Source organism: Cygnus olor, chromosome 2 (assembly GCF_009769625.2).
Source record: "Cygnus olor isolate bCygOlo1 chromosome 2, bCygOlo1.pri.v2, whole genome shotgun sequence".
Lineage (NCBI taxonomy): Eukaryota > Metazoa > Chordata > Aves > Anseriformes > Anatidae > Cygnus > Cygnus olor.
The window spans coordinates 29642910-29660427 of NC_049170.1; the positions used below are offsets into that span (position 1 = coordinate 29642910).

At 38.6% G+C, this 17518-nt stretch overlaps 1 protein-coding gene across 1 annotated transcript in view; it reads left to right on the plus strand.

Annotated features, from left to right (window-relative positions):
• The window catches only part of SCIN (scinderin), a 51724-nt gene extending 34486 nt beyond the window's left edge, over positions 1-17238 (plus strand). Inside the window, exons 6-16 of the mRNA XM_040548534.1 lie at positions 1695-1827; positions 3684-3772; positions 3988-4203; positions 5685-5806; positions 6012-6102; positions 10148-10318; positions 10814-10991; positions 11466-11587; positions 13138-13215; positions 14552-14612; positions 15589-17238. Of these exons, the coding sequence (XP_040404468.1) occupies positions 1695-1827; positions 3684-3772; positions 3988-4203; positions 5685-5806; positions 6012-6102; positions 10148-10318; positions 10814-10991; positions 11466-11587; positions 13138-13215; positions 14552-14612; positions 15589-15722 (1395 nt within the window). The 3' untranslated portion in view covers positions 15723-17238. The remainder of the gene's footprint in view (positions 1-1694; positions 1828-3683; positions 3773-3987; positions 4204-5684; positions 5807-6011; positions 6103-10147; positions 10319-10813; positions 10992-11465; positions 11588-13137; positions 13216-14551; positions 14613-15588) is intronic.
• The last annotated feature ends 280 nt before the right edge of the window (positions 17239-17518 follow it).

A 17518-nucleotide genomic window follows, 5' to 3' on the forward strand; every position in this document is an offset into this window, starting at 1 on the left:
GGGTTGTTTTTAATGGAATCTAGAAAATACTCTACTATTCTTCCCCACCAAAAAAAAAAAAAAAAAAAAAGGTTATTTTCTCCTGAAGACTGCAAGATTAGTGTTTTTTTTTTTTTTTTTTTTTTTTTTACGAGTTCCTAATAGCATTGAGGTCTGGGCCTTTCTCTTCAGCATTTTGCACTTTTGCTCATGCAATGAGGTCATCTTGTGTGATATAGAAGAATCTTTTACTGACATACACTACTTTCTTTCCTTTCCCATAATCATGTAACAAAGAGAAAAGTTTGGGCCACGTGCAGCAATACCAACAGCACTACATGCTGCTGGACCCCTGTGTATGTGACATTCAAGGTGCTGTGTCCACAGCTGCTCTGATGCTGCTGTGAAGTGTGAGAAAGGGTGAATCACTCCATCTGCAGAGTCTGCATCCCACAGACTGCAGCAGGATGGAGCCATCTTTCTCCCTGCTTCTTACGTGATCCTTACCCTACCTGTATGCATGGCTGGGGTTTACAAGAGTCCTATTCCAGATGATCCATGTTACAAGTCCATTTTTAGTGATCAGTTCCCATTAATCACAGGGCACAAACCTAAGGACAATTCCATTCTTGCCAAAAAATCTAGCACGTATTTCTCACCTTTCTAGTAGAGGTTTTGGCTTTAAAAAAAAAAAAAAAAAAAGAAAGAAAAGGAGAGGAGGGGAAGAAAAAAGAACCCTGCATGTATGATCAGGACCATTGTAATAAGATAGTACTTGAGAACCAAAGGCTACAGTAGAGTGTTTACACTGAATTTTGGATCCCAACAACTCATAAAATTCAGTGAATATCTAAGAAATTCTAAGTATATGGGTCCTGCTAACAGATCTCGGTTAACCAAATTCAAAAGTGATGCAGTATAAAAGTGAGTGTCAAAGTCAGAAGACAGGTCTACAGTGAGCCCTCAAAGTAGGCAAAATTATTTTTATTTGTGGTATTCAATGGTAGTTTCCATAGTATGCAATAGAAGATATAATGGTGTATTTAAAGTGAATATTTAGTTATGAAAAGAACTAAGGACTGACAGGCAGAAACCACAAGAGTAATAAATCCTTTTGCTGGTCTTTTTAGCCTTGTAGGAGTGAATTCTAGAAGTTTATAAAGGTCTGTATTAATTTACAGAGGTTACAAAGCAGATTTTGCAACAGATCCTATGACAGCTTTCTATTAAAGAACTGTAGGGTATAAATGTAGAAATTTAATTTGTCAAGATCAGTGTAGGATTATTTTATCACAGTTTCAAATGCTCTCATTCAGCATGTATGTGTACCATTGGCTTCAGTGAGGGTTGCTTAGTAGCAGAGGACGACATCTAGGGCCTCCGCCAGTTCAGCAGAGCATAAAGGTTGGGCTGATGAAAGTATGTGTTTTTAACTGTGAGCTGTTCATTGAATAAGCAGTCGAATTGAGAGTGGAAACGAAACTTGGTTTATTTTGAAAAGCTGTGAGACAAGGATCACTAAAATTAACACTACATCTCCCTCTACTGGACGTAAAATGAAATGAAACTAAAACTCATTAACTGCTTACCTTCCAGCAGGATACCAGCGTCATACATAGGAAGGGTAACTGATTTTTATAGTAATTTGGGGAGTGGAAATTAGTTTGATTATCAAAACCAGAGTTGATCTAAGTTTGTAATTTTTACTTCCTTAGGTGTCAGATGCAAGTGGATCCATGAAGGTGTCAGTGGTAGCAGAGGAAAACCCCTTCTCTATGGCTATGCTTTTGTCTCAGGAGTGCTTCATTTTGGATAACGGTGCTGCAAGGAAAATCTTTGTGTGGAAAGGTAAGAGATCACTGGTGTCGCGAATGCAGAAGGAACACCGACAGCTCTAAGGAGTACACACAACACCCACTGAACACTAGCAAAAATTTAATACTGGCTGGACACAGTACCCTGCACGCAGTTCTTCCTTGGCGTGGTCAATGGATAAGGATGTGACTAAGGGCTTTGAGTCTGAGTCCTGTCTAAGGATCCTGGCTATTTTTAAGGCATCTGTAAGCCTGGGTGCTTAAATGCTTATCTAAGTGGCAACTACAAATCAAACATAAATAATCTATAATTCTATAATAGTCCTGCAATTTTTGTATATTGCCATCAAATCTCTATCTTCCATGAGAAAAATATGTGCATTGAAAGTTTGATAACAGGTATTTCCATACATTGTTTCCTGGAGGTGTGAAATTGAAAGATGAGTAAGAAGTACAATCTTCATGTCCCAGAGATCAACTAAAAGCATAAGCTTACAAATACTTTGATGCTTCTTTCTTCCTTGTGAATAGTTCTCTGTGGTATCATCAATGCTTGTAGGACTGTCTGCGATTTTTCTGACTGACCATTTTCCCAGAAGGGAACTGAGGAATTAGGTCTGGACACCCTTTACCTGGTGCTGCCATTGCATCCAGCATTGAGTATCTCCCCTTTTTTGTCTGAGGCAGTGTATTAATTATTGTTTGGCATTTGCTTTTCTTTTTACCATGTGCATTGTAAAGCATTGTAAACATTTTGCTTTAATACTTCATTTGCAGTTAGGAATGTGTCCTTTAAAACAGAGCATTTTGCGTGCATTGTGTTCATATAACCTAAGTTCTACATGAGCCCCTAATTCCTGGTTTTCCCTATTCACCTGACAGCTCCTAGAATAACCAACCCAATAGGATCGGACATCTTATATACAATGTAGGTCTTATGAATGCAGCCCTACATGCTCCTTTGTGCATCCTCACTTTGCTACTGATGGTAATGATAATATGTCAAAAAACAAAACAAAAAAAGAACAACACTACATTAATCTGTGAGTCTCACCCTTGCGCTGGGAGGCTGTAGTTATCATCGCTACTGGAAATCTTCATAGAATCATAGAATGGTTAGAGTTGGAAGGGACCTTAAAGATCATCTAGTTCCAACCTTCCTGCCATGGACAGGGACACCTTCCATTAGACCAGGTTACTCAAAACCGCAGGTTGCTCAAATATTCAGACCGCTAAGCTGAGGAGTGCGAAACACTTTGCTAATAGTTTCGTTCAGAATTTAATACAGTATATAGCTTATCAGAGCATCTTTGTAGTCTACAAAGATGTGCCTCTTAGTCTAAGAGGTCTTTGAAGTATAGTCATTGATAGCCACCCGGGTCACAGAACAGATACAAAAAAAGCCATCCCACTGACGCTTTCAGAGATGTCTAATACTGAACAAGGCTGAGGAAGGAGCAATGGGTAGGAAAGGGTGGTGGTAAATTGCACAGCATAGCCAGATTAAAAAGGCTTTTTACTCATTTACTCAGTCTGTAGAACAGTGGTGGTACCTGATGAGGGGAAGGCAGTTCTGGACAGCACCTTCATTTAACACATTGCAGCGCAGAAAGGGACAATTCAGAGAAAGGAAACAGGTTGTTATTGTTGGATGCATACAACTTTTTTTTTTCCAGTTACTTTAACTGTTTTCAAAACCACTAAGGTACTGTTTTGACCATTCAACTTTGTGTGAATCTTATTACTCATGCTATGTCCAGCATTTGTGTTTGTTCAAGACTGAGGCATTGGCAAGGCTGAAGAAAACCTGGCCCAAGGACATCTTATTTTTGCAGGATCTATGAGCTCATTGCCCTTTCTCATGTATTGTTATCCTTCTGTTTTAACCAGGCAAAGATGCTAACCCACAAGAGAGAAAGGCTGCCATGAAGAATGCTGAAGCATTCATACAGCAGATGAATTATCCTGCCAACACACAGGTGAGATCTGTTTATGAGATGATACCAACAGAGAATGAACTCTGTTCAGGGCTTTGTTTTTAAATCAAAAAAAATAAAATAAAAAATAAAAAAATTAAGGGCATGTAAGACCATAAGGGCAGTGTTTCACTGACAAATAATTCAAAAAAGTTTTTGTTCAAGTAACCATGTCAGTTTTGTTTTCCTTCCATCCCATGTTTCTTATTTCATTTCAGATTCAAGTGCTTCCAGAAGGAGGTGAAACGCCAATTTTCAAACAATTTTTCAAAGACTGGAAGGATAAAGATGAAAGTGATGGCTTTGGCAAAGTATATGTCACAGAGAGAGTGGCTAAAATTGAGCAGATTGAATTTGATGCTACCAAGTTACATGAGTCTCCACAAATGGCTGCCCAACATAACATGGTAGATGATGGTTCAGGGAAAGTAGAGGTAATTTTTGTGTTGTAATTAACAAACATGCAATTTGCACTGACCCAATTTCTTCGGTTACTTGTAACAGGCTAAACTGCTACTCTATGTTTTGCCATTTAAACTGTGGTGTAGAGTAAAACTACATTAATGGCAATGTTATTCCTGCCATCAGAAAAAGTATTTTGAAGTGGAAAGTGAATCTCTATGTCAGCTGTATGCTGACATGTCATGTTATTTTGATACTCATGAAAGACATTGTAGCAGTCATCAGCAAAAATCAAAGAGCAGAAATGTCTTCCCTTTCACAGAATACCTTTTAAAGAAATATTTTAAATATGATCCTTATCCTAAAGGAATACTTCTAGCCCACATCAGCTTGAAATATGGAAGGGGAAGACTTTCCCTTGGAGTCAGAAATTCAATCTGTTTCTTTACATACATCTTCATGTATCTGTCCTATCTGCTTCTTTGTCCCTAATGGGTCTCTCAGGTAGCCTGGATTTGAAGAGAATATGATGGCTTTAGAGTCCTTCTAAATATACGCATATCCCATTTGAATCTCTTTAGATTAGTCTTTCATATTATTGAAGTTAATATTTTTGGACTACACAGGCTTTGTTTGGCATTTACGAACACTAGGACAAGAGGAACTGGCCTCAAGTTGTGCCAGGGGAGGTATAGATTGGATATCAGGAAAAGTTTCGTTGCTGAAAGGGTTGTGAGTCTGCTCAGGGAAGTAGTTAAGTCATCATCCTTGGAGGTATTCAAAAAAAAGTGTAGATGTGGTGCTTAGGGATATCGTTTGGTGGTAGACTTGGCAGTGCTGGGTTAACAGTTGGGCATGATGATCTTAGAGGTCTTTTCCAACCTAAGTGAGTCTGTGATTGCACCAACACAGCCTATGTTGGGATTCTGGAAGTAAGAGGAGGGATAAATACCTACAGTCTCATTGGTATATTTTCTAGGTTTCAGACCTCATACTTGGGATGGTCCATAGACTTGAGACACAGCATCTAGGTCTGAAGCATTTTTTGCCATATAGTTTTAGAAGTATGTTTTTGGAGGTCAGTCATTAACTGAATTGAGCTTTAGTGAATCAAATAGGAAGAAATCTGCAAAACTGTATGTTATTTAACTACAGTGTACCTCTCCCAAATGGCATGATAGTTCTATTATGAACCATAATATTGTGCCATTCATGTCACATTATCATCTTAAGACATTAAGAAAGTTCAACATAGGATTATGTTGATCGAGTGATATTAAAGAAAGCATCAGGACAAAGAAAAGTGCACTGCAATGGCTTGTTGGTGATCGCTATTCATTTATTCAGTGCATGTAGGGTACAAAGATCTGCTTCAAAGAAGAATCTTTCCTGGCTTTATAACATAACAATTGGGTACATAAGCAAAGGTTGCTTAAGGGATGATACAGTAAATTTTCCTTAAAGTGTCTCAGGATGAAGTTCAGCATTTGCCAATGATTTCTGTGTTTCCCAGATCTGGCGTGTGGAAAGCAGCGGTAGAGTTCCTGTGGAACCCGAGACATATGGACAATTCTATGGTGGTGACTGCTACATTATCCTCTACACTTATCCTAAAGGGCAGATCATCTACACATGGTATGTTTGGTCAGCTTTGCACAGACCTCTAGCAGGTGGATATTATTTTATGCTAACTTTTTGTCCTGCTCAGAAGAGTAGAACCACATGTAAATACAAGGTTATTTACTATGTATTTGTCGTGCAGTATAAACTCTGGATAATTTTGAAACTGGACTTAACTATTGTTGTGTTGTTTGTTTGTTTTTTACCATGTCTTCCTCAGGCAAGGAGCCAGTGCTACAAAAGATGAACTGACAGCATCTGCATTTCTGACTGTTCAGCTTGATCGCTTATTGAATGGTCAGGCTGTGCAGGTTAGTGTCTTTCAGATGAAATTCAACAGAGCATGCAATATAGATGAAGAAACAATGAAAACTGAAAGGAAGATATAGTGTTGGAAGACTGGGAATATCAACTGCTCATAGTGACTCCTTCTGTGCATGTATTTTCTGTGTATTAAGATATTTCATTTTCTTTCATCAGTGAGTAAACTACCTGAACTTACTTACATTTACAACAGCTTAATGGAATGAAGGTTAACCATGAAGCCCTGTAAACTTATCTCCCAGCTCACCCTGCAGGAAATTGTGCATGTGGCCATACTCTCAGATTTTCTTAGAAAATGGTATCCAGTCTTTAACCACTTGTTGGTACTTAGCTTAGTTGCAGAAGATGGATGTATCTGCTTAGTTAAAAAGCAAACAAGCAAGTTTGTGTTCACAGTCTTCTTGTCATCTACCCCTTTCTACAGATAAAACCAAACTGCCAGTTACTTGAGTTCATTTCAAAATAATCTAGTTTTTCAAAGTTTTGCCTTTTCTTCATACAACTAACACTATTTGCTCCTCATATTTATCTTAAAATATCTTTCTTACTTGTTGGCATTAATCTTTGGAAATGATAGAGTTACTTTGCAGAGCACTATATAGCCTTAAACTAGGCCATTCTATATTTCATTAGCTATGATTATTAAAAATCTTCACATATTAAGACAGAGTAACTTCCAGGTACATTTTAGGATTCACCTAACTTGGTAGCCTTTCCTCTTTGGAAGACTTGTCCAAGCTTTTCTCCAATTAATAACAAGCCCCTCATGAATGTTTTTTTCATACCTCTTAGTTTTCCCACTTGCTGCAGTAGAGATTGTTTTATGTCAGAAAGAAAAGGAAAAAAAAAAAAACAAAGTCAAGGAACTTTCCCTTTCTCCTTTTCACTGAAACAGAGTTGTATACATACAATTTGGATAACTGACCGAACGTCAGTGTCTACAGAAGTCTGTATCAAGCTAAAGCAGTGTTCCTTTTAAGTCAGTGGAGATTCCCCGTTTGAATTCTCTCTTTTGAATGTAGAGAAAAGAGATATAACACAACCTAAAACTGCCTTTTCTTTCCTTCAACTTTCACTGACTGAAAATTAGGTTTTAGTCCTGCCTGGTTTTACAGGCTGTGTACATGGCCTGTGGAGACTGAAGGATAAGATCCTCCTAGGACAACCCACTCTGAAGCAGGTGTTTGACAGAGAATAGCCATGTGTGCCTCTCTGTCTCTTTTTGATTATACAGGAAGCTGCAATGTTTAGCCTAGACAAGACACATGACTTACAGAGGGCAAAAACTGGGAGAAGTGAAAGCCACATGAAAAGCCAGAGCAGGGGAACCAGCCAGAACTGTGTCACAGGGTCTGGCTTGACCCAGCTGTTGTGAAGAACATAACTTGGATTTTCCCATCCCATAGTGCCTTAAGCTCTACAAAGCAGGATATCTTCACTTGCAGAAAGGGTCTGTGCACTGGCTCTGAGGAGACCTTATAGCGGCCTTCCAGTACCTAAAGGGACCTACAACAAAGCAGGAAAGAGACTCTTTGTCAGGGAGTGTAGTGATAGGACAAGGGGTAATGGTTTTAAACTAAAAGAGGGGAGATTTAGATTATATATTATGAAGAAATTATTTACTATGAGAGTGTTGAGGCCGTGGAACAGGTTGCCCAGAGAAGCTGTGGATGCCCCATCCCTGGAGGTGTTCAAGGCCAGGTTGGATGGGGCTTTGGGCAACCTGGTCTGGTGGGAGGTGTCCCTGCCCATGGCAGGGTGGTCTAGGAGGTCTTTAAGGTCCCTTCCAACCCAACCCATTCTATGATTCTATGTTTCTATGACATTGTCAGGTAAAAGATGTGAGATAAGCTAGTCCTAGCATAACTAGGATGTGTGCTCTCCTCTCCTCCATGAGAGGAGGCATGTGTAGGGGAAGAGGTGGGAGGCCTCCTGTTTTCATACACAGGCTCAAGCAGAAAGATGACTAAGGACAAGCAGGGATTTTCTAGGCACTAGAAGGTAATTCTGTGCTTCCCATTCCTTAATTACCAAAGTAAGGGCTTCCCACACTCACCAAGGTGCAGTTAATTTAGATGGCAGGTGATACTTTTAGCTATTAATCATTTATGATTCATGATTGAAATTACATTAAGGAAAGATTAAAAGATTCCCAGTTAATTATTCCTTGAAATATTCTTAACATATGTTCTATCTTTAGACAGAGTTCAGCACAATATGGTCCTTCCCCTTACCCATGACCAATACTAACACTAGAGAATTACTACAGCAAAAACAACATTACTACCAACAGCTGCAATAATAATAAGCTGTATTATGAAAGCTGAAGGACGTCCGCCTCACTGCAGTGGACATGATACTTAAAAATGTTTTTTTAGCCTGCAGTGAATTTAAGAATGTGTGTGTGTGTGTATAAATACATATATATATGTGTGTGGATTTGTATGCATATACATGCCTACCTATAATATATTACCTATATTTAATATCTGTATAAGCATTATTTGAAAGGTTTAAAGTATTCTATTTTTGCTCACTAGGTGGCACTACAGTATAAATTACTATTAAAAGGCCGTGACAGGATTTGTTTTGCAGGAACATGTTTCCCTCAGCATTTTTCTTTCCTTTTTTATTTTTTATTTTTTCCCTTCATTTGTAGAAATCCTGCCACAATTTCGTAGCTTGGAACCCACAAGTATACATGTTCTGGGGCATCCTTATCAGGCAATGTTACCAGTCTGACCAACTGCACGCTGGCTAGAAGCACTGCTTTTACTGCCCACGACCACCTGCTAGGCTGGAGCAGCCCTTCCTTCTTCAGCTCCTTTGCTTCCCACTGCCTCCAGCATCACCAGGCAGTGCTCGAGGGCTGGCACTGGTGCTCTCCACTTCTCCTCTGCTGGTTATGCAGCACGCCTTTCTCCTTTCTTTCCTTCCTGGGGGTGATCCCCAGGAGCAGCTACAGAAAGGTGGGGACCTGCAGCCCTCCGGGTGGAAGGGGCCACGGGGACCCCTGTTGAGCAGGCATTGGGCGGGAAGTGAGGGCTCAGTGACTCAGCTGCCCACACCCTGCGCTCTGCTATCTCCAGCTGAATACAGCAGCATCTTCAGTGGGCTGGCATTGCCACATCCTTTGGGTATTTTGCTCAGAAAGCAGAGCCAGTACAGCTCCGCCCTGCACTGGTGCCTTCCTCTGCCTTCCTGGAAAACAGTTTCCATTTATTTCCTTTTCTCTTTCTCCACAGCCTTTCTCTTCTGTCATCCTCCCTTTTGCCTTCATCTCGTGGAAGATGCAAGTCACTTTTTTCTTGTATAAAGCAAGGGGAATTTGGATAGGAAATCTGTATGTGGTGTAGCTTTTAGCTGTCACTTTTTTGTTTCTTTCAGTGGGAAAAATAAAGGATACTGTCATAAAGAAAGAATAAACAGTTGTATACAAATAACTTTTATAGCACATTTAACCTAAAAATAGCAGTTCTTCATAGCTCAATGTTCTTTGAGATTGCAGTAATGTCTTTTGTATCTGTAATGGAAGCTCCTTTTTGTCATCTATGTTATCCTCTGCAAGATAGATTTATGTTCATCTTTTCCATTCTATTACAGATAAATACACATAGAAATAATGAAAAGGATGAATAACCAACCTCTTCTGCTTAAGTACACAGCCCCTAAACTTCCAAGCTATTTTAATGGGAATTAAGTGGCACTATGAAACTCTATGAAATGACAGTTCTTTTGAAAAAGTGTAATTTTCTTATTGCAGTAGATAGCAGCCATTTTAATCATCTAGACATTATGTTAGAAGTTTGAATCCTGTCTGTGTGTTAGCATGATTGACAAAAAATCTCACAAACACTATAACTTTACTGTGTCTGGAACTATATTTTTAGAGCTTCTCAGTTTGCCACTTCTCATTCTTGCTAACATTCTTAGCTTTATTGGCTAACTTCCCCTATGCAATTCAACAAAGAACTAAAAATAATTACCTGTGTCCTTATGTTTCTTTTATTCCATTTTTTTATCTACATACAGATTAGAGTCAGCCAAGGCAAAGAGCCTGCCCATTTACTGAGCTTGTTCAAAAATAAGCCACTTATTATCTACAAGAATGGGACATCCAAGAAGGAAGGTCAGAAACCCGCTCCACCCACACGGCTCTTCCAAATCCGCAGGAACCTGATGTCCATCACCAGGATTGCGGAGGTAAGGTCACCTGCTAAGTAAAAACAAATATTCCCCATGGGAAATGGTGTAGCTGCCATGAGCCCCTCTGACTATTTCTGTTGGGTAGTCACATCTGGTAGGAATGCAGAATCTAAATCCACTGCTCTATGTGACCAACCTATCTCATAGTTCAAAGAGAATACAGTTTAACTGGCTATGACCAATCTACGTGTTTCAGAGGAAACCAGGAAAATGTGCAGTGAACAGTCAGCTGGCAAAGAACAGACAAGAAATCAGCAGCCCTTATGAGACAGTCTTTCCTACTGCCAAATCATTTCAAGATTTGTCCTTCAAGTCAGTTCCCTATATCAAGTGAAGTACTTCTCTAATTTATGTCAGTATAAATCTAGGGAAAAATCAAATTTAAAAAGCACAGCTGATAAACATCTATCTATACATTTTATATAAACATGCAAAATAGAGATCACATTATTTGAAAAACAGAAGAATAAAACGGTTTCTTTCTTGATCTAGGTTGATGTTGATGCAGTGTCACTAAACTCCAATGACGTTTTTGTTCTGAAACTGCCAAATAATTCTGGCTACACCTGGATGGGAAAAGGAGCAAACAAAGAAGAAGAACAAGGAGCTCAATACATTGCCAGTGTTCTTAAATGCCAGACTACTAAGATTAATGAAGGCCAGGAACCAGGTTGGTGTGAAACCCCGTGGTTCTGAATGGGCAGCTGAGAATACACAGCACTGTGTGGAAATATAGCCTAAATGTTTTTTACAATTATGTATGTTGTAGGCAGAAGCATATGCTCACTATCTCACTTTGAAAATCTAACACAACATGTTACCATGGACATCTATCCAGAACTGGCTGAGGCACAAGTAGTGCAATGCCCTGTATGTCTGTAGGGCAGTAGCAGGAGCTGCAGAGGAGTGTGGTCCTTTCTTTACCCTGGGTGACTATGAGGGGAGGAAGAGATTGCTCTGTCTAGGGCTGCAGGTGATACCTTTATATTATTTTAACAAACTGGAGGAAGAACTGAAAGAAAATAAACTTATCTTTAAGACAACAAAGAAGAGACTGTTCAGGGATTCTTGAAATAGTATCTAACAAGATAAACCATAAAATATCAAATCCACTGCTGAATAAATTATATATTATTTATTTCAGAGGAATTCTGGAAAGCACTTGGAGGTAAAAAACAATATCAGACTTCATCACAGCTCTTGACAAAGGGTGAAGATCATCCTCCTCGTCTGTATGGTTGTTCTAATAAGACTGGCAGATTTATTGTAAGTGTATCAGGGATACTTTCCCTTCTCTTTAATTATATAATTTCTGGTATATTTTAGCTTGGGAATCATCAAACATTAAAGATGAATTTAGGGATCTGGCTTTCCTTTGTGTAGGTAGTAGTGCTTGGCAAGAGCTAGAGAGTTGAGGTTTGGTGCTTTGAATCAATCCCAGTGCAGAGAACAGACAGAAGAATAAATAGCAGAGATGTCTGCATAGTCTGCTCTAGCCTGGGACTAGAGGCTTGCAGATGGAAGAAGCCAAAGCATTTGCTCAGTCAAAAGCAATTGTGTTTTTGCAGAGCATTGCCAGACTGCTGTCATTTCTCTGAGAAGCTGCAGGTCAGTGCCTTGGCCCTTACATGTTTGATAGTGGTGGTGATGAAAAGAAATGTCCCAAGCCCTTGCTAAAAATCCTTAGCAGCCTGAAATTTTCCATAGAGATTTAGGACATGTAATTAATGCCTCTAGGTAGGAAGACTTATTTCCTTAGGAGAAATACCTGGAGCTGTATGCTGGGTATTAAGTCTATGGTTCAGGCTTAATTGCTTACTGTATTCTGGAAGAGTAACACTGTGTCACTGTTTGGCAAGGATGCACTAATTTTTAGGTAGGAGACATAGTTGGCTACCTTCTCTGCAGTCTCCTTAAGAGACAGCCAATTCATTTGGAGAGGGATAAAACAAATAGGATCCTTTAATAAGGACTTCAAAATCTTATAAAAGTAGTAAGGCATATTCTTCTAGCAAGCTTCTAAAATGCTCCTGTGAAATACAATAACGGTAACCAATCTCACTATAATAGCTTTCTGGGAGCTATGCACTTGTATGGATTTTGTTTTAAATTCCCACCAAATTTGGTGAAATTCCCTATCTCCTGTAGCATTTCCGTAGTAACTGAATCACCACTGTTAGAGCTCACCAGAACAGGTAGGTCAGATCACTCTGAGCTTCTGGCCACCATAATGTGGTAGAGAGAAAAAAGGAATTACTTCTGCACCATATGATCCCAATCCCTCTAGTGCTCCTAGGTGACCAAGCATAGTCAAACCCTTGAAAGCCCTTCACAAGTAGCAAACTAACCATTAGCTAGCTACATTATTACCTCTGCTGCTCATACAGATGAAAATTAAACTGCTTTCCTATGTGCCTGTAAATCCATGGAAGAAGCAAGCAGTCTGTGCTTCCTTTGGGACTAATCCTCAATGGCTTGGTCAATTACAACGTCCCATTTTCAAGTGACTGGAAAGCTTACTTGGATGTGTATTTCATCACTGAGCTCACCACTTCCAAACTGAAGTCATTTCTTTTCCTTATTAATGAATGTAAGCTGCATGAATATAACAGGTATAAGATTGATTTAGTTAGTTCGGTACAAGTTGCACTATGGAAATTTCCCTGTCCCTTTCTTCTAGCAGACCTCAGTCCCAATTTACAATAATGACAATTTCAATTATCCCTTAAAAAAATCTTTGGTTTGTCTAAAATCAGAATATCTTGAGAAATTATTAAAGCAAAAGCAAAAAATACCCACCATAGTATCCTCTTTAGATTGAGGAGGTCCCAGGAGAATTCACTCAGGATGACTTGGCTGAAGATGATGTCATGTTGCTGGATACCTGGGAACAGGTAAGCTGTGTACTTCACCTTTTTTTTCCTTTTTTTTTATGATAACAAGAATTAATTCCTAACAACTTAGAATGTAAGATGGGAGGAAAAATCACCTTTGTGAAAATGAAAGAGGTTTTGTTTTCCTTAAACTATATCATCAGGAGCTATAATTTCTGAGCTATACGATGTTCTAGTGTGAACATATATGATTGAATTTCCAAGCATAATGTGACACCATGGTAGACATTTTCCATTAAAACCAATGGAGACTGCAAGAGTATAAGCCCCAGCGTTGTTCTGAAATGCTCCTGATAATGTTCTTGGCTTTATCCCTAAAATTTATTAATTTTAAGAAAGAAGGTTTTTGAAAAAAAGTTATGCAGAAGCCACAAAATCAATGTAGTAGTAGTACCTATAAAAATCGTACTAAAGAAGGGGACAAACACTAGACCTTTACACAAATTTCTCCCCAAGAACTGGCTAGAGGGTATTAGAAATAACCTCCATCATTTTCCCAGGTTCACAGAAAACTGAAAACGTTGAGAGCTTTTCAGATGACAGGCAAATTGAGGTGTGCTTTCTGCACTCACAGTATTTCTCACAGTATATTCTCTCCACTCTTTCTCTGCCCCTTGGAGGGAAAGGGGGAGAAGACCACAGATCCCATGTTTTGTCTGTCTTCTTCAGCCTAACTCTCAAGGACAGAAGGCTGAGATTTTAGGAAATGAGAAGGAATATCCAAGGCCCATTCAAGAAAGAGCTGGGGGGAAGGCAGTATTAAAAGATGGGTGAAAAAGGTGTTGGGACATACTGACTCAGATATGAATGAAAGAAATGGAGCTAGTTTCCAAAAGAATTCTTGACAGAAAAAAGAAAAAATAATGTGAGGATTGCAGGTTGAGGCTCTGGATGTTGGGTTATTCAGTGGAGTATTCAGTTACCCTGGGTAGCATCTGCCACAGGGCACAAGTGTTGATGCCTACGCAGAGCTCGATCCAGAGACAGCTCCTATTCAGTGTTTTTACCTACACCTAAAGAACAATTTCCTTGCAAACTTGTAAAAGATAATCATGGAAAAGGTAATTAGAGTTCCCTTCATCCAAGTGCATGAAGTCTGGCCGTCCAGTGTCAAGAGTGGTAAAATTTGCGGGTAAAGAACTACAGTCTCTAGCAAGGGAAAAAAAAAAAAAAAAAACCACCAGTAACTGTGGCTTATGAGAGCTGTGCATCTCTGCAGTACTTTCATAACATATATTCTATCTCCTAGTGGAATCAACTATTTTGTAGTTTGCCTGCTGCACAAAACATCCTTTCAACAACATGGGAGCTAAATCGTTCTCTCCTCTATTTGCAGGTTTTTGTCTGGATTGGGAAAGATGCTAATGAAACTGAACGACAGGAATCCGTGAAATCTGGTAAATCAAATCAACCTGATGGAATTCCAAGTGAAGAAACATCAACAGTATTTAAATAAATGAAAAAATGTTGTAGAAGAAATTTAGTTATTCTTACAGTGTTGTTTAAAAGGCTTATTGGATTTATTAGGATTTAATCCTGGAGAAGATTATTTTTCTTTGAAATATGACTTAAAACTCATTGTATCTTTCTTATCTGTAAGTTTATGAAGAGAAGAATTAATCAACAGAGCATTAAAAGGCTGCAGAGCGTTTTAAAGAGTATACAAAATATCTCTATGAAAAGAAACTGCACTGAGAAGAATAGGAATTTTAAAGGAGATAACTGCTGACCTGCACCCTACACTAATATATATAGTCCAAGGAATGCCAACAAAACCCCAAGTCTTTGTATTGCCACACTTCACTGAGTTAAACTTGGAGGAGGAAATTCCAATTGCAGAACAAATCAAGACAGTTTACTTGGAAGGCACCTCCTTGAAAAATCCTGGGTCATCTTTAGTGCAGTTTCATATAGCTGAGCCTTCCTGATGAAGTTCCTGCTAAAAATGCTTGCAGGCATTTCCCCAGAGCAGCTAAGGTTACCTAGCTGCATTTCTGACAGGCACTGATGTCACATTGAGATGCAGAGGGAAACTATACGGAATGCAGCTATGAGGCTTTTACGTGGGAAAAATGGGACTGAAGCCTGTGCATTTGCACTGCACCAGCAAATGCCTTCTCCTGGTCAAAAGCCAAAACATGGCTGTATGGCAATAGTCTGACCAGAGTAACAATCATTGTTTTAATCTGGTGGAAAATTCTTTCACTGACATCTGAATCAGCAATTACTCGATCACTTCATTGCCTTTGAAATAATTTAATTTAATACTTTATTATTATAGCCCTGGGTTCTTTCACTGGGGCTTTTAATGCATTTTTTATGCCAAAGGAATGAACTAATATTTTACGTGTTTTATATCCCCTCTGTTTTTAGCCAAACGCTATATTGAAACAGATCCTTCTGGCAGAGATAAGGGGACCCCCATCATTATTGTGAAGCAGGGTTACGAACCCCCAACATTCACCGGCTGGTTCCTGGCTTGGGACTCCAACAAATGGAAAAACTGACGTACCCGAGAAAGCTTCAGCTTCAAGCCAAAGAATGATGAGAGCACAGCTATTTTCTAGTATTTTTATGCATAAGCTTATGCAACGATATGATGCAGCTGTTGTTACACTTGCCCAAGCTTTTCTATGAATAACTTAGAAAATCTCAGCACCGGAAAGGCTAAATGGTAATTATAAACTTGTCAAGTGAGGTAAGTGGGGCTACATGTGGAAAATACGGAAAGTGCTACCATACTTTGTTTAATCAATGAGTTCTTCACACAGAAGCCGTGGATCAGTCACTGTGCTAAAATGGGCCATATTCTGCCTTCACTTAAAAATGGAAACTAATGCCAAAGAAATTCTTTTAGATTAAGGTCAGCATAATTTTGTGCAGAATTTGGCCTGATGAAGGACTAATTCTATATCTCATGTAAAATTTCAGATGGTGCCTGACCCAGAGTGGGAGTTTTGTCTTGCAGGGGGCAGATAAGAGATGAGTATTTCAACAAGGCTGTACTTAACATGTTTGTTTGCTCCTCTTGGTCTAGTTAGTAAAGTTTGAGCTTTGAACAGTATGCTTGTAAGAATATGAAATCAACAAGGGTATTTTGTGTACTTTTTTTAGGGTCTGTCTAGCTCATTTTAATAGATTTCTTTAGATTTCTGTATGTGAATCAGACTCTAGCTCCAGATCTTTTTAACTGAAGCTCTTAAACACATTCTAGGGCACTACTGCTTTTAAGCGGAAGCAGAAGTAACACCTTTAAAAATACTTACTCTGCCTTAACCAGACTGCACTTAAGCCATACTTTGTCCTGGTTGCCTTACTCAGCAGTACTCTGTGTGTTTTTTTTCTGGCATGAAGATTGCTCACATTGTCAGGTACAAGATGTGTTGCTAACTCATTTTCTAAAGGTCTCAGTCAAACATCAGCAAAGAAACCCCATTGTTCTAGTAACATTCCACAGCCTGGAAATTTGGAGTATGAGTAAGCACCGCGTAATAAGGCCTTATCTTTTCTCTCAGTTATTTTGATTTTTTTGTTTTTATTCAGGTGAATTTAAGAGTACATTTTCAAAGTGTTTTTATTATTATTATTATTATTATTATTATTATTTGTAGGTTATCCAGAAAAGTCTCCTTAAGAGCAGTAGGAAAAAGTTCTGCTACAAATTTTAGCACTGCTTTGAGCACTTATCCTATAATGCTTGTTTTAAGCAATTTGTACAGCTATAAATCATGTCAATGTGGCTTTTTAATGAACGCTTTTGAACTCCTTTATTGTTCTCATAAGTTAGTTTGGAAATTGAAATTTTAGTCGTTTTTGTATTTTTTACCATGATTATGATTTTGAATCTGAGTCATGCAAAAGAGTGAATTTAGTCTAAGCTCATATCAGTGACAAAAGAATGGAGTTAAATGATTAATTCTGAGAGCTTTTTAGCTTTAAACATTTGTTTAAATCTCTCCTTAAATAACTGGGCTGTATCTGAATGTCATTTCATTCAAAATAAAATTACAAAACAATATTGTATACACAGAGCTGGTTTTCTTATCTCTGGCATATTGTTGCTCGGTGAGTCCACTGATGTCTAGAAAACCTTCTTAAAAAAAAAACACAACAAAACAGTAGATACCTTCCTCTTTAGATGGACAATGCAATGATAAATTGTGTGTGTGTGTTTGGTTTTTACTTTGAAGCCATTTTACCCAATGGAGAGTTAACTCTTCACAACAATTCTAAAGTTACAAACCCATATGAAAATGAAAGAACTGGGTACTTATTAGCATATTATTTCATCCTGAAGAAAAAC